At 51.5% G+C, this 23,516-nt stretch overlaps 2 protein-coding genes across 9 annotated transcripts in view; both read right to left on the reverse strand.

Moving 5' to 3' along the window:
• Positions 1-2,573: 2,573 nt before the first annotated feature.
• SPMIP6 (sperm microtubule inner protein 6) lies at positions 2,574-6,720 on the reverse strand (the record flags this gene model as incomplete). The annotated part of the gene is made up of 7 exons (XM_082335373.1): positions 2,574-2,679; positions 3,905-3,994; positions 4,098-4,284; positions 4,409-4,484; positions 4,601-4,713; positions 5,255-5,399; positions 6,583-6,720. 7 exons carry the CDS (start codon positions 6,718-6,720, stop codon positions 2,574-2,576), a joined length of 855 nt encoding a protein of 284 aa, XP_082191499.1.
• A 1,782-nt stretch (positions 6,721-8,502) lies between these two features.
• The window catches only part of FAM219A (family with sequence similarity 219 member A), a 104,695-nt gene continuing 89,681 nt past the window's right edge, over positions 8,503-23,516 (reverse strand). For 4 of the 8 annotated variants that reach the window (XM_082336163.1, XM_082336160.1, XM_082336162.1 and 1 more), the window contains 3 exons: positions 19,270-19,350; positions 18,850-18,904; positions 8,503-17,657 (listed from right to left, as the gene is read on the reverse strand). In XM_082336163.1, coding sequence (XP_082192289.1) covers positions 17,499-17,657; positions 18,850-18,904; positions 19,270-19,350 — 295 coding nt within the window. In that variant the 3' untranslated portion in view covers positions 8,503-17,498. Of the gene's footprint in view, positions 17,658-18,849; positions 18,905-19,264; positions 19,351-21,734; positions 21,953-23,516 lie in introns of those variants that run through there. The other 4 variants (XM_082336164.1, XM_082336161.1, XM_082336158.1 and 1 more) reach the window with 2 other exon arrangements.

Below are 23,516 nucleotides of genomic sequence, written 5' to 3' on the forward strand. Positions count from 1 at the left end.
GGAGGCAGCCTGGCCCCGAAGCTGCGGTCCATGGGGTAACCCAGTGCCCAGCAGCCAGCTCCTCGGCACCTGTGGGGCCAGCAGCTCTCGGAGAGGCACCCACCAAAACCACACAGCTTGTGCCCAACAGCAGCGAAAGCAAAACGTCAAATACAAGGACGTCCATACACCAGCATGCCGGGATGATATAAATCTCTGCCCAAAAAAGAAATTGCAATAATTTCATCACTCTCACTGAAGGAGTCAGCACCAGGCAGGGATGTGGCCCAGTGGGTCAGGCGTATGAAACCCTGGCGCAAGGCATCAGTCCGCTACTAGCTTATTTTATTTGCCACATGTGCTATCTAAGATACACAGCGATCAAGATTTCAGTGTCTTTGCCGCTGTCTTTTGGTTCCCTGGCCCAGTTCCTGCTGATACCAGATGCGCTTCATCTACCACCCTATCACTCCAACAGCCTTTCTCCCCAGTGGTCCCACAGGCGTTAATCTCACTCGTGCTTATCTCCATCCTCCAAGACGAACTGCCCCACAGCAGGACCCGGTGCCCTGTTTTGCCCCCCCCAGATCCCTTCTTAAAAGAGCTGATTCAGCGCTTTGGGAGCGCTCAGCATTTCAGATGCGGAGGCAGGCTGAAACCCAAGCCCACCCCAACACCCAAGCGCTACAACGCGATATGGGGAAGAAATGGAAACCTAAGCACATCCTTCTGGCACGGTCCCTGCCATTTTCCAGACCTTGAGTCACCATGAAGCTCCAGGTGCTGGCAGCTCCAGAGAGTGGCGGATGGCTCATGGAACTGGGCTGGCGGCTCAGGACCCCGAATTTCCATCTGTATCCAACAGCCAATGATGCTGGACAACCTTGGGCCAAATGCAATCATCAGTCCCTTAAAGTGCTCCCTGGCAGCTCTTCCATGTGCAGATCCAGCCATGCAGACACAACCCCCCAACCCTGATCCCCCACTGGGCTGCTGGCATCTGCTATGCCGGGCACTTGCTCTTTGGGCATCACGAGTATCCCAAGAGGGAGAGAGAAAAGTGAAAGATGGATTTGTGCTTTCTAAAACAGCTTTGGCCGCTCGTCGCCACCGCTGGCACTTGCTGATGGAGGGGCTGTCCCAGAAACCACTCCAAACCCACCGCAGTACATTGCACAATGCGCTGCATAAACCCATCTGCGTAAGTTTTCACTGCCAAACATCTGTCTAGCAGCAAAACTTGAAGCTGCACCTTGCAATTGGAGCTGGGGACGCGTCTCCAGGCTCCGTTAATCTTTTCCGGGCGGCAAGACTCCTACCCGTTTTTCACAAGAAAAACTCGCGCGGCCCCTACGCAGCGGAGCGCGAAAGGCTTGCGCCCCAAGGTCAGGGTGCAGGTTTGCACTGACACCCCGCTCCCCGCGGGCCCTCCCGAGCCTGCCCCTGCTGCCGGCTGCAGCCTGGGGTCTGCGGGACGGGGCACCCCCTTGCCTGCCCCGCACCCCGCCACCGCCCCCCCTCCGTGGGGGACGCAGACCCCAAAACCTGCCCCGGGGGCTGCTGCATCCTTCCCCGGCGGGCAACCCCTGGGAGCCGGCAAACTTACCGGCGGTGCCGGGCCATGTCTGGGCGGCGGGCGGCGGGGCCGGGCGCGGCGGGAGCGGGGCCGATCGCAGCCGGCCGCCCGCAGCCGTTCCGGGGTTGGGCGCTCCCCGCCGCCCCGCCCCTGCTCCGGCTCCGGCTCCGGCTCCGGCTCCGGCTCCAGCCCCGGCCCGGCCCCCCCGGGCCGCCGCTCCCCGCTGGGAGATGTAGTTCGGCACCAGGCAGCTGCGGCGGGGCTGGAGGCACTGCGGATGCCCCGGGGGCACTTGGAGGTGGGGGTACCCCTGGGGCTGTGCTGGGGGCACTTGGAGTTTGGCACTGGGGGGGCCGTGCCGGGATGCTTTTGGGGCGGGATGGGGTTTTCATGGGTTTTTCCTTGCCGCAAGCAGGGTTAGGGTGCTGCTTGGTGTGGGCACGGCGCGGCGGTGGTGCTGCCCCACATACACGTGGAGCTGCAGATGGGTCTGTGCTGGAGCATCCCTCCTGTGGGGAACAGAGCACCGTGGGTGTATGATCTGCAGCACACGTGGAAGGTGCCGGGTGGTGCTCCACACTGACATTGGGCTCCCAGATGATGGTCAGAGAAGGGCATTTCATGCCTTCATTAATTATGTGCTGCTTTCAAATCCCCCTCCTTATTTAGCCCGTGTCTGTGCTCGGTATCCCAGATGGATGGCAGCTCTTCCTGGACAACTTGGCAAAAGCAAGCACGTCCTAAGCAGCCCAGCACAAAGCTGACAAACACGGGTGTCAACGACTGCTTCTATTTCTGGCTGTGTTACTATGCTTTGAGAGCTTTTCCTTCTGTGCTTTCTTGGGCTCCAGCTTGCGGGTGGCAGCAGGGTACCAGCCCCTGGGGGCTGTTAAAGTGCCCACCAAGCCAGCAGTCGCTGAAGTCTCTACCCCTCCCCGGGAACTTCCCCAGCTTGTAGGAAAGGGTCTGAGGGGAACGGTTGCCCAAGCCACTTTTAATGAAAGCCCATCTTTGCTCTTCACCAACAGGATGGGGCAGAGTAAGCCTCTGACATAAACTCAGGGTGGATGGTGTAGCTGCCTCTCTGGACTCCTCCTATCTTCGCAAAGTGGCTCGTGTCCCACCTAGGAGAGCAGATAAAGTTATCAGCCATGGGAGGACAAAACTCTGGTGAGGAAAAAGAGCAGAAAACGTGCTTCTGGCTGCCAGCATTCTTTAGGGGTAAGCAGTAGACACGCAGCTGTCCCCATCCACTTTGGTGTGTGCCTTTGGGCACTGAGGCCAAAGCGAAGCCCAGGCAGAAAGGCTGAAGCTCCCTGGCACTGTCATCTCAGCAAGCTGCTTCCAGCAGATTTCCCACCCTGCAAACACCCACTCTCTTTTGCACTGCCATTTTCCTAAAACCTTCATTCCCAGAGCCATGCCAGTCCAGGAAAATATCTGCCTGTTTCTCCGTGGAGAAGATCTTGAGAAACATCTTGCTGAGGCTCAGGCGTAGGGACATCTATGGGGAACCCAGTGCTCCCTATTTGTTCTCATTGTTGCTTGGTTTTAGTTTCTGGGCTCAGAAATTTAAAGCCAATCACAGGTTTTCTGCAAAGCCTGATGCCTAATTTTGGCCCGCGGGGGGCTGATGCAGTAGCAGAGTGATGACTAAGCTGGTTGAACAGCCTCCCCTCTCCCCTCACTGCTTCCCCAGGGCTGAAAAAAGCTGCCTCAGCAATGGAGACATCCTAAAGGTAAACATGTGGGGATTAAAAGGTGCTGCCACACCTGCAGTCGGTGAAGGACAGGGCTGATTATCGCATAACGAACAGCGTGACCAGGGAACAGGTTCTTGGATAAGAAGAGCAAACAGTGACAACAGAAAATACAAGAGCAGCACAAGAAACACTGATGTGGTCCCAAAATCTGGGAGCTGCTAAGCTACATGCAGGGAGGCTCAGGGTACCAGCAAGATTTCAGGTGCTGTACAGTCCCAAGGACCGCTGAATGAGACCAAGCATAGAAACACTTGTCCTGGGAGTAAATTTGGCAACTGCTTTTCCACTGGTAGCAACAACACGTCCAGCACCTCAACAGTGTCCTGCCCTCCTTGGTCACGTCCACTTAGCCTGCGAGATGGAGGTGCAGCAGCTGCATTGCTGCCTGCATGGGCACCACGATGGGACCCGCTACCTCTCAGAGTCTGCAGTCTGCACCATCGTCCCCAGAATAACCCTCTAAGCAATTTTGCATGAAACCATAATGAAAGGAGAGCTAGTGGCTGGCTGGTATTAGGAAAAAATAATAGGCTTTTCCCCCAGGGCAACCAGCTTGGAGCGCTCCCCCCACTGAACCTGTCGGCACCTAGGGCTCCTGTACGTGGAGGATCGCTGGAGGTGATGTGTAGATGTACACAACATTGCTCTGGGGCTGTAACTGCAGCATGGGATACTCCTGCAAGAGACAGAGGAGGTAGGGTGAGCAATGGCCCCGAGGACAAGGGAGGTCATGTCCATCCCATCCCATCCCATCCCATCCCATCCCATCCCATCCCAACCTTACAGCCCTCTCTCCTAGTGCGTGGAGATGCCTTCTGATGGCAGTGGTCCCATCAACGTAGTAGTCCATCCCTCGCAGGCAGTAGTGGCGCCCAGAGCAGGGGCTGTAGTAGCCCTGGAAGGGTTGCCTCCCCGTCACGGTGTACACGGGCAGCCTGTGCAGCATGTTGGTGACCACCTCCCTCTCTGCAAGTGGAGGGATGGCAAGGGTAAGGATGAGGAGGAGCAGCCAGCCCATCACCCAGATGGATGCCAGCATGGCACAGGCACAGCTACAGCTGGAGTACAGGCACAGGGCGAGGGTAGTTACCAAATTGGTTGAGGCAGGTGGATTTCGGGAGATATGGCATGGGTATGCTTTGCAGGAAAGTATCCATCCGTGCCTCCTGCAAAGAGCAATGGCAGCCCTTGCAGGATTGCCACCTTTTCGCTGCAGAGGCCGAGGTGCTGGTGGCACTTGAGGCAGCTCCAGTTTGGGAGGGCCAGGGGGGCTGGACTCTACCTTGGGCAGGAGGGGGAGGTAAGAGGAGTGCTTATTCCAGGCTGCGCTGTTGTAGGGACCTGTTCTCCAGGTGAGGTATTTGTCCTCGTTGACAAAAACTGGGTTGTACTTCTCTGCAATGCAAAAGCAACAGGCAGGGGTGTCCTGTGGTGCTGGAGATGTGGGGGGATGGACGGAGAGTCCCGACTGTTCCCCCTCTCCCCGAAACACAATGCCACGGGGCCAGGGGGCATGTCAGAGATGCTGCTCCCAGGGTCCTTGTTAAGGATCTGTGATGGAGGTGACACCCACCACTTCCAGCTCGTTGGTCAATCGTCCCTGCCCACACAGCCTTGGTCCCTGGGGGCTATGGGGTGCCAGAAGGGTGTCCCCCAGGCAGTACCTATCACCAGTCAGTATTTAGGGGCCACCAGGGAACAGAACCCTGGGGACCTGCAGACATCCCTGGGACAGGGACAGTCGCACTGCAGGGATGGGATGGGTGGCTGTGGCAAAGCCACAAGCATAGATGCCAATGGAGGGTCCCTTCCCCAGTGTGAGAGGGACGCCAGATGCAAAAGGGGAGATGAACAGAGCTACTGCTGGCACCCTCAGACCCTGACCCAAAGGGATGTGCCCTGTGTGACACGGGGACAGCTGGGACCACATCAGTACCTTCAGACCTGGCGAGCCAGTACTTCTCAGGCCAGTAGGCACCGGGGTCGATGGTGTTCCTGTAGTACTCCTGCATTGCTGCTTTAATCAGCTGCTCGGACTGACCTTGGCACGATGGATTTTGCACCGGGGGCATCGTTAATCCCTACAGACAGTGGGGAGTGGAGAGAGATACCAGGCCATGTGGCAGCGTCTGTCTTCACGGCCGTCGGGGCACATGGTGAAGCCGATTACCAGGCAGGGTCTAATGCTGGAGACGCAGCTGGAGATCTGAGCACCAAGCCTCCCTTCACAGTGGGTGGGCATGGGGGTCCTAGCAGCACCATGATCCCCCCTGCAAGCTTCCTGCTCACCCGAAACTGGGGGACTGGCTCCGAAACTGGCATCACTGGCTCCTTTCACCCTGCACCCAGGGCGTCCGTAGGCATCCAGGCACTTTGCAGAGCGGGAGATGGGGTGGATGCACTGGGACTGCCAGGTATGGGGCCAGCAGAGGTTGGGAAGCGAGTTACAGGACCAAACCAATGTCCTACAGCTGGCAAAGCCCAAGAGGGCTGGGGCCTCGCGGCGCAGACGTGTGGCCTGGTTGCATGAGCCATTTCCCTGCACAGTGGTGACATCCCTCTCCATGCCCTCTGCTGGCTCTCTCATTACAATGCACATGCTAACGAGGCTGCAAGAGACTTTGCAGCGTGCTTTGTATCGGAGCTTGCACACTTGTTAGCCCGTGTGGGGAAAGCTGCATGTCCCACAGACACCCCCAGCAGCAAGGCCACGGTGCAGGGATCTCTCCTCCTCCAGGACCAGGGCTGGGAAGAGTTTTTCGGTGCTCGTATCACCCCCCCGGCCCTTTGCATGGTCCCCCTGGCATGGAAGGCCCCCCCAGTCAGAACTGAGCTGAGCCTGGGGTCTGTGTGTTGGAGCAGCTCTCAGAGCCACCCATGTGCCCCTCCATCGCCACCGTGTCGCACAGCAGCCCTGGGCTGAGCCCTGCCTCTGCCTCAGTTTCCCCTTCCTCAGCAGATCCTGCCACCTGTGTACTCTGAAACCTGCTGATGGACGGGGCTGATGTGTGAGAGCTTGTGCTGGTGGCCACCAGCCCCAAGAGCCCAAAGCCCCTGCGGGGTGCAGCTCCAGGAGACAAGAAGCCAGCGAGCACAGGCCATGGGGTGTCAAATACTTTCCTAACCAGGGAGCACGACCCCCCCCATGACACACATGCAGCAAAGCACCCTGTGAGTCCCTGTGCCACCCCCCTGCCCGGCACCGAGCATCCGCAGCTAGGTAGAGGTGGAAACCCTGAGGTTTCCTCCTCCCATGGCATTTACCTGTGTCACAAACTTGTTTTCTTTCCAGGGCTGCTGCAGCTGCTGCTCTTTGATGGTCTTTTTGACAGAGCATGGTGGGCGGTAGGAGTCGGTGTAAGTGCTGATGGGGGTCTTGTGTTTTTTGGAGACGAGGAACATGGTGCAGCAGCCTGCCGGGATGGGAGTGCTCAGAGTCCCAGAGGGTCCTGGGGCTGCCCCACTGGATGAGCAGCACTGAGTGGGGCTGGGGGCTTGCAGCCCATGCAGGAGAGGGAACAGGGCTGGTGCCACGGCTCTGCCAGCCCAGTATGGTTCTTACATCATCAGTGATGTCATAGTGGGGGAGCAGGGGAATTTGGTGGCTTTCTGTCAGTCCCATAGCTATGCTCTGGTTCTAGGCTAGATTGCTGTCTGCATCCCTCCATGGGCTGCACCCTCCTGGCTTTGTCCTGGCTCCAGGCTTCCTCCCCTCCTGCAGGCCATTACCTTAACAATGGTAGGAAACAGTTTCAGCTGGTTGTAGTCAAGATAATTTTATTTTGGGAGGTGCAGGAGCTGTGATTGTGGCTTTTCCAGCCCCTCTCTCCCGTATTTCCTTGGAAATCCTGCAGCAACCCAGCTGTGCGCACACAGCACCACACCAGTGCAACGACTGCCCCGGGAGTAGCACCAGGCACCATTGTCCCAGCCTCCTGTGGTAGCCAGGGGAATCATCGCGTGCTCTGTCTCCCCTTTTTCATTAAAAAGCTGGATTTAGGTGATCCTGTGTGGCTTCCCTGAGTGATGGGCTCTGCAGTCAGAGTGAGTGATCCTCATCCATCTCAGTGCAGAGAGGCAGCTGGATTATGCCAGGGAGGGATTTGCATGAACTGGGTTTGCTTTTCCTGAAGCTGGGGAGTCGAGCAGAAATCCCTGCCCCTGCAGAAACCCCATGGCCTGGCTTGTCACACAGTGCCAGCTCAAAGCCCTGCTCTGCTCTTGGCTCCAGCCCCTCTGCTGCCACATTTTTGGAGATGACTGGTGAAGACCCATGTCCATCTTGGCAGGGTGGATGCCAACCCGTCCCCCAAAGGGCTGCAGAGCCCTGCTCTGTTTCCTGCGGGCGATGGTGGGGCTGGGCAGCCCGGGGCACCTGAATGCCTCCAGGCAAACGTGATTAATGTGCCATTAGAAATGAAATTAAGAAAACAAGCTGCCGTTGATTTTCACACCCCAGTGGTCTCTCTTGAGCCAGGCTAAGGCTCTCCACCAGTCCCGTCCCCTGCTGGGAGCCAGGGAGGGAAAGGTGGACATGGGGGTGCCTACCCCCCCGCCTCAGCTCTGTGGCCTTGGAGGACCCCAGGGCACAGATCTGGGGAGCATTGCTCTGCACAGAGGTGTAATCCAAGCCTCTTGGTTGGAGGGGTACTAATCCTGCACTGGACTGGCTGCCAGCATGAGCCACTGGCCCCCCCATGGCTGTCCCCTGTCCCTGGTGGTCCCTGGGGTTTCAAGCTGCTGGCACTGGACTTTAAAAACAGTGCTTGGCTCTCGTGCCAACAGCTTTGAGGGGCAGAAGTGGCTGCAATGCTGGAGAAAAGATTATTTCACCCATCGGTGTCGTATAAATGCACCACTTCTTTCTGCTTCTGTCGCAGCCCAGATGCAGGGGCTGGGTCCAGCCCGTGCGCCTTCCCACTGCCTTGGGGAGAAGTGTTTCCCAGATGCTGGCTGGGGGCTGACCGGCGCCAGCGGGTTTACCTGTGCCATACGGCACAGCTCCATACCAGCCACGGCCACTGGGCCCGAGCAGGCTGGTATTGGCCATGGCGTGAAGGCTGGCACCCCCTGATTTCAGTACCCGTGATTGCTGGGGGCTCAGCGGAGATGGTGCAGTTCGTACCCTCCACCCCAGTTTGCTCTAGTGAGAAAGGCTGGCACGCTGGTTTTCATATGTATGCTTTTTAATATCATTAATTCTGTTACACTACACACAACCAGTAACAATGATAAATACTGCAATGGAAATGTTAAAAAAAATATTATACATGTTTCATGTTTTTGAAAAAAATCCCACATTTTTAAATAAATTAATGCATAAAACTGATGGTAGAAAAAAGAAAACCCAAAACAAACCACAACACAACTGATCTGTTTAAGGCAATACTCTACGCAGACGGGAACAGAAGTACAACAGTGTGCTACATGTTCTGAACAGGAAAAAAAGAAAGAAAAGAAAACCCATACAAGATGCAGATTGATGCTTCGGGAGTGAAAAAGCTCCCAAAACGAGATAATAAAACCAATGGCCAAGTTAAGTGCAGCATTAATACACTCTGCATGTCAAATGATTAGCAGGTTCCTAACATGGACTAAGGTCAAGCTACAACAAATTTATCTTCCTAATTAAAAGGTTATTCAGGTCAAACCCTACATTTAACTCTACTTTGCATTTGGCTGTTTCAGCTATGTTTCACTATATGTAAGGACAGCCGGAAATTCATCTCCTGCTCTTGAGATTAATGCAAAGGTCGGGAGGTCTCTCCTCCTGAAAGATATTTCCATTAAATACATCCAAAAAGGATCTCGCTTTTGGTGATCCTGAAATGCCTCCTGCCACCCCCTCCCCTGGGGCGCCAGGCACCGCACGGGGAAAGGAGATCTGGGAAGCATTTGCTTGGGTTGGGTTTTTTCCAAGCGGAGGACACGAAATGGAAGTGCAGATTTGATCTGGACTCGGAGGAGTGCTGTCTCCCTGTCTGCCAGAAATGTCTATCTGGAGCCTCCTGAAAGCATTTTGCCAGCATGGGAGAAACCCAGCCTGTATCCAGGCTCTGGATACAGCCACGACGTTTGCTATTAAGGTTGGTGTGAAGCTCCATACCTGCCCGGACAGCCAATGAACCCCAATTATTAATGCAGCCCAGAACTTGGCCACTGGAAGGTGGACAATAATCATAATGCCAAAAAAATCCCCCTCTCCCTCAAAAAAGAAAAGAAAAGGGACAGTAGCCACTTCTTGCCAGCTTCCCCCGGCGGATCCCCATCAACTGCCACCTATGCAAGATCAGCAGTGCCAGATCTCACCAGCATCGGCCCAGTACATTCCCAGTAAGGTGCATGTCTGCAAGGTGCTGCCAGGGGGCAAAGAAGCTTCTTGGGACACGGTCAGAGCCTCCTGTACTGCCCTGCTAGAGTGCGTGCGGAGGAAGCTATAGCACATGAGGAAAGAAACCCAAGCGGAGTTACTAGGCTTGTGCTGGCCAACAACTGTCCGGGCTGCCTTGGGTTCGTGTGGGAGAGGGGGATGCAGAACTGGGCTGAGAGTCACTTTGGTGCAACTGCCTCTGATGCTCACCACTAGTGCACAGGGCAGGGGGGAGGAAAGGTGATGGCTGCTTTGAGAAAAGAGGAGTGGAAGGAGGACGTGTGCAATAGAACAAGGCTTGCAATTCTAGGACTAACCACTGGACACGGATACCAAAGATTACCTGTGACAACTAGCTATCTTTCTACTGTCGCTGCTCCTTCCCCTACTTCTTGGTCTGATTCTTCTTCATTTTGGGAAGCCGTGGCTGTTTGGCCTGATGGCCAGCGCTGACTCTCCCACCCCAGTCCCTGCACAGTGCACGGAGTGACTCAGCTATGGGATGTACAATGAGGTCTGGAAATCGCGTGTTAGGTACAGACCAGCTCTGGAAGCAAGCAGCATGTGCTTTCAGACCCTTCAGAAAGCTATTTAATGTCAGCTCATTTCCTTTATTAAACTGAAAGTTCAATAACCTCTGTGGATGGTTAAAAATGGTTAAAAATGTGCAAAAAGGGGGGGAAGAAACCAGCCACTTTCTGAATTTTCTCCCCTGCAAAGACTTCATCCTCTGCAAGAGTCTTTCTCCCCGCAGAACTACAGCCCTGCTAGCGTGTCTTACAGTGCCCTGCCCCAGCGCAGCAGGAGCCCAGCCGACAGGTCTGGCAGCACATGGGCTGGCAGGCCTGGGACCTGGCGCTTGGGTCCCAGACCTCCTGCAGCACCGAGACAGGCATGGCAAGGGTGGCTGGCTTGGCTTGCTGGATCACACCAAGGTTTTACACTAGCCTGGTGAACCCTCAGCCCCACAGCCTTCAGGTGGGTGAAGAGAAATCCCAGCCTGCTCTCTGGCTTACCCAGCATCATGGTGGTTGGTCTCCTGCTGGTCTGATGTTTGCCTTGGATTTGTCTCAGGACAGAGGCAGCTACAAGCCAAACATAGCTGCTACCGCAGCTTTTCTGTACAAAGAAACTGAGCAAAGAAATCTATGAGCTGCGGATGGAGATGAAGGTGATAAAAAACAGAAGGGCTGCTGTGAAGACAGCTTGTCCAAGTTTTCCAGCTCTCTCTGTGGATCTGTATTACACCTCCCAACAAACTTCACGTCTCCCAAGTCATGTGGGCTTGAGGGAAGTGGGTAAAAAATGAAGTTGCAGCTTTTTTGGGGTGCAGAAGCAAGAAGCCTGGTTGGAGAGTGGTGCTTCCCGGTGAGCTCACCTGGGGCAGCTGGATGGGCAACTAGAGGAGAAATGCTTTTCCGAGAGGGCAAACATCTCGGCAGGTAATGGGACTTATCTCAGCATGGCCTTTCAGTGGCCTTTTCTTTTCCTGGTGCTTGCTGTGCTGGTTTCCAGTGATATATCTGAGACATTTTAATGAGGCTTCTTTTGTACCTTCCACTCCCTGATGCAATCCCACCGCCTGTATCACCATTTGTTACTGCAGAAATGGTTCCACAGACCAGGCACAACAAGGCTCGGGGCCACCACCAGTGGCAAGTGTGTCTGGGAAGCAACGGGAAGAGCTGCTCTCCAAAGGCGCAAGGAAAGCTGCAATCTCTCCTGCCAATGTCTGTGCTGCTCTGCGACACGGCTTGCTGCACAGTTGCATGGGCCACGGTGCTCTGCTCCATGTCATCTCAATTAGTCCCCAACCTATGCCTCCCCAGCAAGCTGTCAAAGCAGTGCTCAGCCAGGCAGCATTTAGCTGCTGCAGTCCTAGGATTGCCAGCAACATCAAGGGAGGCAAAGGAGGGGATGTAGCTGTAATTTTTTGGAAGCAATGCAGCAGCTCAACTGCATAATACAGGGAGTTAAAACACAGATGCCAGCCCCTGTAAGAAACCTGTGTTAATCTTCTGTAGGTAATCCCAGATCACAACCTCTTCATCTATGCTAAATTGCTGACTCTTCTGCTTCAGGGCTTGTGTGGCTCTGTAAGACAGGCAGGTTTGTCTGACAGATGTGGTTTAAGGTTTGGAGCAATCCCTCTCACAGGAAAGCCTTGAAAGGAAGTGACAAGGATGCAATGTTCTCCTAGAGGTGAAAAGCACCTTAAAATGAAGACCTTCCCATGCCTTCCCCTTAAGATCAACCTAGTCCAGCTTGCCCTGTGGCACTGCCCATCTATGCAGATGTTTCTTTTGAGACATTAGAAGTAGAAATAGGAGGCTGATGTGAAAAGTCAGCTCTGAAGAGTGGCACAGGTCAAAGCCAGGGTATATTTATGGTGGCACATGCAGCCTGTACTTGCTCAGCCAAGCAGCAGCCAGGTGACAAAGCCTACTTCATTCTAGGTAAGAGTAGCCATACCCCATGTGAGCTTGAAGGGAGAATGGAAAAGCAAAGGAAGCGCCTAAGCAAAAGTGCCAGTTTATACCCTCAAATCATTATATAGAGGCTAAAAGTAAGAGCATGAAACTTCCGTGGAAATATCCCAAATGTGCCCTTCAGTGCTCTCTTCCCTCCCATCAGCACTCGCTATCCCCGTTGCACTCTTAAGTTCCCTAACTCTCCTAGCAGGGGATGGTGCTGTTGGGCCACCAAATCTTCTCACATGTTCCCTGCAGCAGCATGCAGATTGAGACGCCAGTTGTGTGAGAGCCAGCTGCCAAGTAACTGGGAAACACATCCTTGCCAAACATCTTCCCCCAAAGCTGTTTAATCTCTCTACTAACCTCCACCCCACAGCCTTCTGGCACATGCAAGCAACATTAGAAGCTGGTAAACAGAGGGAAAGCAGAGTAGTACTTTGAAAATATGCATAAAATTTTTATAGCATGCTTTGTGCATCTTGCTTGCAGAGCTATCCTATCAATGGTGCCCGCCACACACATGGCAACATCCATGCAAGGTGGTGGCAGCATCTTGGAAAGGCAGGTTTGTCCCCTGTACTGCAGTAGGGAATGGACATCAAGAGGGGATGCGACTTGCCTGAGGACAGAGCAAATGTGTACCACGTGCCAACGGCAGCAACGGACCCCAGATCTCATTTCTGTGCTCTAAGTCCAGCAGACTCTCCGCAGCAGTATTTGGCTGCGGTGCCAGCTTGGGGACATGGTGTTTCTGGTGTGTGCATCCGAAAGCGAGCTTTGCTCCCTGCTGATATCAGCACTGTACTGAGATAGATTAACTCGGACAACTGGGATCTGCCCTAGGCCAAGACAGCACTTGGCAACCTTTCTAGTCACTGCTTGTTTTCCTTTTCCTGTCATTCCATCTGGTGCCCAGCTGGGTCCTTCCTTTCTTCAAAAGCATCTTTGTGTTTCTGTTGAGTCACATACAGGGTGCTGTACTTTTCAAGCCTCCTGCATACCATTGTACAGCTTGCAGGCAGCCCGAGGACAGACTCTGCATGGAGAGAAAAGGACTCTGCTCAGGATTGCAGACCAATGTGTCAGCCAGCACACAGCCAAGCAGAGCAGGTGCCTCCTTTTGGGAAAGGAGCTGGAGAGACAAACCAGAAGCAGCTGAGTCCATCCTGTCCATGGGGGAGCGTCCTGAAGTCCCTTTCGAACTCCACGCAGAAGGCTTGGCCGCCTGCTTTTGCAGTCGCAAGCCATCTGCAGGCAAGACAGCCAGAACAGCATAGCAGACCCAATGGCCAAGCGTACATGTTGGGGGTAGACATGCAGCAACGTCAGATATGATCCAGTGCCTCTTCCAAGGGTTGGCTTCAAGATATGTCTGATAAGACATCAAACGAGCCTTCGGGATGGTCACCTGGACATCAGCCTCGTTTCAGCCAAAGTTTAGTACTATGCAACCACCATAAAAGCAGACTAGACCATGCTATCTAAAGACCTTCCTCAACACTAGGAAGATGTTCCTCCTCACACAGACATCTGGAAATGGGGAGTTTGCAGACTGGAGAGACAGAGTTAAATGCTGAGACCCTGGAGTTCAAAGCCAGCTCACATTAAAGGGTAAAATTAACATCTGATAAAAGGAAGGGACTTGCTTAAGCTCAGGCAATTTGGTGACTAAAATTACATAAAATCCTAACAAAAAGCCAGTCTGTCTTTAGGAAGCATCAAATGCAAATTCCTTTGTGGAGGCACCAGCGTCAATATCCTTAAATCCCATTTGCATGGTAATTTAGATGGATAGTGATGCAGCCTTTCATACTCCGTGGTGCTCCTCCCCTTGGTATTTTGTACAACTTTGGACTGAAAATGGGGCCTGAGAAAACCATCTGGTTTGGTGCAAAGACTGGAACAAGGAACGATTTGCTTTCTTGCATGCAATCTGCATTTAGGTCAGTGCCCAGCAGCTCTGCAGATTTTAGGGCTTTATAATGCTGCAACCGAGAGTCAGGGTCCATGCTCTTTGCTTTTGCCTTCTCCAGGCCATGGTGGCAGAGACTGGTCTAACGAGAGCAGTGCCAGAACGGCCATGTATCTATACACCTTCCCGGGAAGTCACCATAGCGTAACCTCCAACGAGGGCACAAGGAAAACCTTCTGGCTGAAGCAAAGGTCTGAACATGACACCAGATAGGGGAAACCAGCCCAATCTGTGGTTAATACATACTGATGGGCTGTCCACCGTATTCCAAAACGAGCCAACAAACATGCTGCATGGTCATAACCTGCTTAAGGGGCTGTGGTTCAGAAGGGTTAGAGTTCAGTTTTCTATGATAGCCACATGTGCATTGCCTTAATCCATTCAGCCTTCCTGATAATGACCCTACACAGGTAACTACTTTTCCCCACCCTTTCTACTTCATTCCCCTAATAAAATATATGAACACAAAGCATAGAGAGGAGAAGCCAAAAAATTGCCATTTTATGGTCCTGTACTGTCATGCCAAACCAGCTATTTGTGCAACCAACTCCTCCTGTGCACAGGGAAAAAGACTTGGCTAGTGCTTCGGTCTGTATTCGGAGGAAGCACTGGATGTAACATTTAAATTCATCTCCCTCCCTCCCTAAAGGGTTGTGCTAGAAGCAGATGCACATCACACAATGCAAAGGGCTGAGGGCAGTTGCAGGGCTGCAGGGTTGACGAATGCCTCAGGGCACATGGCAGGCAAAAAACAGCAATAGAGGCAATAAAAGGACTTGGTTGTGGTGCCATGAGGCAGTGGTTATCAGGGAAGGTCTGTCCTTCAGAGGGGAGGTGTTAACCCTGGGAAATACAGTGTCAGCAAGCCTCCTTCTGTCTTAGACCAAACCTGATGGCAGCATGACAGAGACCTGTGGGACCTGCAGTCCTCCATGGCTGACCCACGTAAACAGATGGCTTGTTGCTCTAGCAGGCACACTGAAATGCTCCGACCTCCTGAGCAAGGGCTGTGGGAAAGGCTGAGCGTGTGCAGCCCGTCTGGAAGGCACAGAGACTGACCCAGGAAGATAAATACGATGAAGATGTTGCATGGTACCAATGCTGAACTGCAAAGTCCCTCTTTGGAAGAGTGAAGATTTAAAGACTCGGTCATGTTGTATAAGATTTGGTTTGACCATGATGCTTCTGTTAGGTTTTGACTACATTCCCCATTAAAAAAAAAGACTCCTTAAGGAATGTTTTTTCCCTTTTATTTTTTCTCTCTACACAGCATTGTTAGAGCTCTTCCCCCATCTCCAGACAACTTGCTAACCTCAACCTGAGCTAGCACTGGAGAGGAAAGCAGGCACATGAAGGAAGAAGCAAAGAATTGGAGACTTGATGCTTTGTGCTTCTTTAGAAACATTTTGGAAATTCTCCCCCTCAGCATTAACAGGTGGTGAGAAAGGGAGAGGAATTCACTGAAGGAACACTCTTCTTAGAGGAGCTGGCAAGTTAACCAGCACTTCTGCACGAGGAGGCAGGGATGCTCAGTAAACAGCACCACTCCATCCTCTTTCTGTGGCCTGGAGCCAGGATGGCAGCATGCTCTTTTAGGGAGGGGAGTCAAACACAGCTTTAACAGTTGCCCATACCAGCTACTGAATAATAAAGCCCAGGAATCTTGTGTGCCTGCTCTTTTGCTCATGCTGTGGATGGTATCGTGCTTTGCACTGCACAGAGTGAAACTCCAGGATGTCAAATAAATCTCCTCCTAATCATGAAGAGGACTTCTTAAAGACTCAGCTCATCTCATGCAGATTTGAGATGGGGGAATCTGTCTGTCGGGGTGGACCTCAGGCTCTGCCTTGTGGCTCAGGAGTTCTGATGGGAAGCTCAGAATTGCCCTTGTTTTTTCCATTCCCCAGGCTATAAAGCACGTGATGACCCAAGGCAGGCAGCCCTTCCCCCTGGCAGGGCAGGAAAACACATAGTTGTGCCTGTGGCAAAAGATTTCAACACCAAGAAAAATGCAAACCCATCCCTCACCTGAGCCCCACATATGCTGAAGCCAGCAGTGTAAGACTGGCCAGGGAGAGGACATGTTTCCTAATTCCAGAAATGATTTTGCATTCAAAACAATCTGCTGGTGAACTGTCAATTCAGCCCAGCAACCCAATGTAACACCAGGTTTCCTGACTATTCCGGCACCAAATAAACACAATTTCTCCCGACATGGGACAGCTCTAACAGAGACCGAGCCTGGTTCACAAGTGGGCAGAGATGGGATAAACAGTAGTTTCCTCTCATGTTTTTTTTTCAGCTGAAGCTGTTCATAATCCTGCAGTAGCTGAAAACTCCTCTAAAGTCTGCCACCACCACACAGATGCCTTCAGCATTAACAAATCTCTCCCACAGGCACCAAGAGACGCAGTGTCACGAGAATATCAACAGTCGAGCACTGTAAAAAAGTGCTTTCTTCAACGAGCTTTTCTGGCACTGACCTTCAGACTGTACAGCTCCAGTCCTGTCTCATGCAGACTCATTTTTTCTTAGTTGAACAAAGTTTAAGATTTTTGGAAGCAGATGGATCTCACAGGAATTAAGTATAGGCTGAAGTCAGTATATGTGACTGGACTGAACTCAGGAGTATGGTATTCTCGGGCAAGGACTGAATCCCTGAAGAGCATGGATGGATTGCAGATCGAATCTGATGTGTTTGGTGATAATTTACCGTGGAGCTAAGGGTAGATTGCATTGGATATGTGACACGACAGCTCTAGCTAGTACTGACTCACAGTGAAATGCCACCTATGTGTCCTCTTCGTAAGTGAATGAATTGTGTCATGCTAGTCCTGGCTAGCCTTGCTATAAGAAAGGATGCCCTGCTCCGTTCCCATTCCTGTGCCCCAATTACAGTATATCATTTCAGTTATGCAAATGAAACAGGTTTAGTGAATGAATTAAGAACTGACCTCCTCTCACCGGTAAAACCCCCTGACACCTCAGACTCACCCGTGATCTTGCAGATGGATTGGTTTCGGTGGGCAGGATTACCTGCAGCCCCTCTGACCCTTCCCATTCTGGAACAGACACTTTACAAAACATCCCCAGTGCCTACACAAACCAAGGAGGTATCTCTGGACCTCTCTGCATTCGCTCTCCAGACCAGTCAGTTCTGCCAGGCACTGCCTGGCACTTTGAGCAACTTCTCTTTTGTTTAACCATAGTTTAAAATAACTTATCAACCAATCATAAAATGAATTTTTTGGTTTCTCCTGGCTCCATGAACACAAAGAGGTGCACGTCCTACCATAGGAGGAAGCAATGGCTGTTAAGTTTTACAGTTATAGTGGAAAGCACTGATCACAGCCTGCCGGCCTCACTACTGGATGTGACAGGCGGTGGAGGAGGTGGCTTGGCAACACATGCAGGTAGGGTTGACCGATTTAGGGGGGATTAGGTCGAGGTCCTCGTCGTCTGGGATCTCATCTAACCGGTACCCATCCTTTAGCAGCTGGATGTTCAAGTCTTGGTTGATCTGCTACAGACAAAGAGACAAACAGTCAAACACTTGAGACTTCTTACTTCTGATGGCTGGAAGATGAAGGAGGTCCCTTATTCTGGAATATATTTCCCCATCACTAGCAGCTGCCCTACCAATGAAAGAGTCCCAGTTTTTGACCACAGGTGAGGGCTGCCTTCTGTTCTAGCTTCTTCCAGAATAGGAGTATCTAGAATGAGATATTCCAGAGCGACAAGTCGATACACTATTTTATTCTGGAATAATCTTTCCATGAAGACAAGCCCTCATTTAAAGTAATGTAATAATAATGTTAATAAACCAACTGGCAGCTGGGCAGTCCCTTCTCTCAGTCTGGGGCACACTATAGCAGTTGAAAAGTGGTAAAGCCTCTTGGCTCTTCGTGTTCTCAGATTCAAGTGCTGCCTAACCAAATCTGGGTGAACAACACTTCATCAGGGCCCAGAGATGGCCCAGATCATTTGATCTTGGCCATTTCTCTTTGTTTCAGATGTATTTTCCCCAAGGAAGGGATACAAGGGGGAAGAGTTCCCAGCAGCTTGTGTGCAGAATGGCTGCTCAGCACCCTGGATGTAGAATCAGATCCCGCAGAAGCAGTAGCTGGAGGCTGAGCAACTAGTTCAGGATGGAGCTGGGGAATATATTCAGAAACAATGCAGAGGGATTAAGAAGCCTGAGCTTCCTGCCTTTTCTCTTTGAAAGGGCAAGAGTTCATATCTGCAAGTCCTCCCTGGAATTTCTGCCTGCTCTAAGTAAGCACGCACTGGATGACCCCGACTGCCCCAAGCACTGGAAATCACAGCACACCCCCAGATCCTTTATTTGTGTCCTTGGGAAGCATACAGTTACTGAACTGGCATGACAGACAAGTTGATGCTTTTACGCCACATGGGCCAACGCTGCAGGACTAAGCAGAACGGGGAAAAGCTTGAGTGAAGCCAAAGGTAGCTGTGAAAACAGCTGACGGGCAGATCTCTGTGCCATGGCAGTGCGGGGATGGAGCCAACCGGATCACCAGGGAAGAAAGAAACATGACACAGTTTCTGCCACGGCCCCTTCCAGACTCACAGAGTCTACACCACTGGTAAATTCGTTGTGTATCCATTGCTGGCAGTACCAGCACTCTAAGCTGTTTCTGGCTGCTCTACGATTAGCATTCATTGCAAGGACAACAGGAGAGAGTATAACTCACCTCAGCTGATGAGTATCCCGAGGAGGAATATCTGGACATGTCAAAGTCGTCATCACTGCAGGGAAGGACAAGATATAGCAAAGAAGGAAACAGTTAGAGAGACCTGTATTATCTAGTTAGCCCTATCTTTCTCGTGCCGTGAAGCTGTCCTTGAGGCACGGAGCATTTACATCAAGGGAGCCTGAAGAGCAAGATTCATCTGTGACCCTCAGATCTTTCCATCACAGTGCTCTTTACCCACATCTCTTCCTACTTGTTCACACACACAGACCAGTTACAGCATATGCCAAAGGGCACAGCAAGGAAAAGTGCGAGCAGCCTGCAAGAGCAGTTTCAGCAGCAGTTAGCTTCAGTGCTGCACTCTGGCATGAAAACTCATTTACAACATAATGTATATCATCTTATTTACACTTTGCATACCTGTCCGTATCCAGGGCTACCAGTGGCTTTTCATCTGGACTCTGGTCTAATGACGAATAGCCCTTATTGGGAACGACGAGCCTGAAATAATTAAGTGTTGTCCATTAACCACACAATAAAGCTCAGTACCACACATAGTCTAGGGCGAAGCTATATGATAGTTAGGCTTTCCCTGTTTCACTGCCTTGCAAGCCCTCCCTTATTGGTGAAGACCGATGGGTGCAGTTCAGAGGAAGCAAGCTGTGTCTCTGGGTGGCTTAGAGCAGTTTCACAGGGATGAACACTGGACATGCCTTTCCTCCCTGGAAGAAAAAACGGCTGGGACACTCCGCACTTCAATTGGGTGAACCTGTTCAGCTAGCACTGCTTGTCGTACCAGATTGCTCTTTTTTGTGTTACTACTTTTTCCTAGCAATGACGACATGCCACTAGCAATGACTACATGCCACTAGCAATAAGTAGAGAGTATTCCTTCTCAATCGGAGAAGGAAGCTAGGGGAAGGCAGATGCTCAGTGCTACTACTATTCTACTGTTGGAAATCAGGGATGTGGTCTTTCTGCCTGAGTCCCTACCCAGCACCCCCCAGCACAACACTTCTGAGGTCTCAGTCCTAAATTTAGCAATATGAGAAATATGAGCTGGTGGGTGTAGTGTAAGAGCCCAGTCAGACTAGCACTTTTAAATCCCATTATTTTATAATGACTTTCACTTTATCAGAAGTGTTACAAAGGCTGACGATGACTTTGCACCTTTAATTGCCTGAGAGGGTTTGTGAAATGGAATACAGGCTTCAGAGCTTCTAGGATAAGGAAAATGCATTAATACAATGGTATCTAGTTCACAACAGAGTTCTTTCATCCGCAAAACTGCACAAAGACTTTGGTTCTTATTTAAAATAAGATCAACCAAATTGAGCAAATGGAATAAGATTCTATGATGTTCAGCAGGTGGGAACTGTTAAGAGTGATGAAAATCTCCTTGTTCAGTGGGTTGACTCAGGTTTTATCCCAAATGAAGAACTGGTCTTTAACAACACACAATGATGCACAATGATGCTAAGAGTTGGAAATATAAATCTAAAGATGATAATCCACCTCATCCATGCTCCAACTGCTCTCTAACGACTTGAAATGCTTTTCTGCTTCTGCTCAGAAAATTTCAGGAAGCCATTAGAATTTTAGCAATACAAAGGCCTGCCAGGCACTGCAGATGGGCAGGCTCAGGAAGAGTAAAATATATCAAATGTGATCACAAAGCAGATATATAGTTCACAACTAGTTCTATTTTCTCACTGTGTTCATTGAAATGCAAGATTAAAGAAATTAATTTTAAAACTGATGCAGAATTTCCAACCTGCTGCACCAGGAGACTGGAGAAAATGGGATCCACCTGCAAAATTCAATACCCCTTCTCATAGCACTAGGATGGTCCTTCTGCTCCTGAAGCATGTAGGATGGAAGTCAAGAAGCAAAGATGTCTGGAACTGAAGCTGTGATCTGGCAGCAGCAGCTTACCCATACAGATACCAGAAGTATTCCATTCTTGCTCTCCAGTTTTCAAGTCATAGAATCATAGAATTGTTAAGGTTGGAAAAGGCCTTTAAGATCATCTAGTCCAACTGTTAACCTAGCCCTGCCAAGTCTACCACTAAACTATGTCCCTAAGCACCACATCTACACCTTTTTTAAATATCTCCAGGGATGGGGAGGTATTGGGTCAACCACTTCCCTGGGCAGCCTGTTCCAATGCCTGACTACCCTTCTGGTGAAGAAATTTTTCCTAATATCCAACCTAAACCTCCCCTGGCGCAGCTTGAGGCCGTTTCCTCTCATCCTATCGCTTGTTACTAGGGAGAAGAGACCAACCCCCACCTCGCTACAGCCTCCTCTCAGGTAGTTGTAGAGAGCGATAAGGTCTCCCCTCAGCCTCCTCTTCTCCAGACTAAACAACCCCAGCTCCCTCAGCCGCTCCTCACCAGCCCTGTGCTCTAGACCCTTCACCAGCTTCGTTGCCCTTCTCTGGCCACGCTCCAGCACCTCGATGTCCTTCTTGGAGTGAGGGGCCCAACACTGAACACAGGACTCGAGGTGCGGCCTCACCAGTGCCCAGTACAGGGGCACGATCACCTCCCTGGTCCTGCTGGCCACACTATTCCTGATACAAGCCAGGATGCCATTGGCCCTCTTGGCCGCCTGAGCACACTGCTGGCTCATGTTCAGGCGGCTGTCGACCAACACCCCCAGGTCCTTTTCCGCCAGGCAGCTCTCCAGCCACTCCTCCCCACGCCTGTAGCGTTGCATGGGGTTGTTGTGACCCAAGTGCAGGACCCAGCACTGAGCCTTGTTGAACCTCATACAGTTGGCCCTGGCCCATTGATCCAGCCTGTCCAGGTCCCTCTGCAGGGCCTTCCTACCCTCCAGCAGATCGACACTTCCACCCAACTTGGTGTCATCTGCAAACTTACTGAGGGTGCACTCGATCCCCTCATCCAGATCGTCAGTGAAGATATTGAACAGGACCGGCCCCAGTACTGAGCCCTGGGGAACACCACTTGTGACCGGTTGCCAACTGGATTTGACTCCATTCACCACCGCTCTCTGGGCTCGGCCATTCAGCCAGTTTTTAACCCAGCGCAGAGTGCACCCATCCAAGCCGTGAGCAGCCAGTTTCTCCAGGAGAATGCTGTGGGAGACAGTGTCAAAGCCTTTACTAAAGCCTAGGTAGACAACATGCACAGCCTTCCCCTCATCCACTAAGCGGGTCACCTTGTCATAGAAGGAGACCAGGTTAGTGAAGCAGGATCTCCCTTTCATAAACCCATGCTGACAGGGCCTGATCCCCTGGTTGTCCCATAGGTGCCGCGTGATGGCACTCAGGATGATCTGCTCCATGACCTTCCTCAGCACCGAGGTCAGGCTGACAGGCCTGTAGTTCTCCAGAACTGCTCCATATATACTCACTGACGGTTGTTACTATAACATGAGTGAACAAAGCACTATTGGGGGATCCAGGAGAAGAACCCTTTCTGGTGCTGTTTACTTGATTTAAAAAAAAAAAAACCAAACTACCACATCTTTCTCTTGAGAAATGCCTTTTTTTTAATAACACAGAACTTCAATTTTTCTACAACAGACAAAAACTGCTCTCTCCTCGCAGAGAGCAGTTTTTGTCTGTTGTAGAAATGTCTCTGCCCCTGATCTAAGTCTTTCCCTCACATCCTGACTATCCTTATTTTCGTTTCCCACTGTCCTTGGAATAAAGCTGGGTAGCAGTCATAGCTGCTTTCATCCACAGCTGCCCCAGTATGAGCTTCTTGTCTTGGTGTTTTTGCTCACTTAATATGAAATATGTTATGACACAAATCTGAGTTTAGGTTATCCTCAGAGTGGACTGCAATATCTGGATGTGCCCAAGCGGTGCAGATGGTGTTGTGGGCTCTGCCTGTCTCATAGCAAGTGTGCCAGCATCACCCCAACCTTGGTCACATTTTATTTGCTCCTAGGGAGACTGATCGTGTTATGGATCCAGGTCCTTTCACCTCTAAGGCTGGCTGTGCCCCTGCCCCAGGAGAAGACCAAATGGTGAAGGCAACCTGGTGCTAGTGGCTGGATGTCAGAAATTCATACAGATAATAGAGAAGAACAGAAGCCTTGGGGAAGGAGGAAGAGGTGGAGTAGAGACTAGGAGAGGCAGTGTGGTTTGCCTGAACAAAGGAAAACATATTTGATGAGAACAGCAGAACTGTTAAAAAGGGGCAAATGGCTTTAGCTTATTCTCCTCCTGCAGAGACCAGAGGAAGCCAACAGTTCAGACTGAAACCATAACCTGGATGTTTTGCAGTGTATCCCACTGGACTATCTCCCATTATACTGCAACCATTATACTGTGAAAAGAAGCCACCAAACAAGCTTGTGGCATTTCTGCCTTTCTGGGGTTGCCCTGTCTGTGGCACGACAGACCAAACCATTCTGAGGTATTACTAGAGCTGTGCTTGTGGTGCAGCTTGGTTCCCAGAAAGCTAAGGGAGCTGGAGGATGAAGGGACTTGGGCCAGTGAGACCCTGTGCCAGAAAACCTCCCAGCCATATGGGAACAACAGAGCTTGGCTACATCTCCTACTAAAGCAATGGCTGCAAACCTCTGTTTTGCAGATCCCAAGGGATGCTTCTAAAAGCTGTGTGAAAAGTAACTAAGAAAAGCAAGTCCACTGCCAGCAGGCTATGCTTGGCTGTGGAGGGGTCCACATT

Source organism: Platalea leucorodia (assembly GCF_965183815.1).
Source record: "Platalea leucorodia genome assembly, chromosome: Z".
Taxonomy (NCBI): Eukaryota; Metazoa; Chordata; class Aves; order Pelecaniformes; family Threskiornithidae; genus Platalea; species Platalea leucorodia.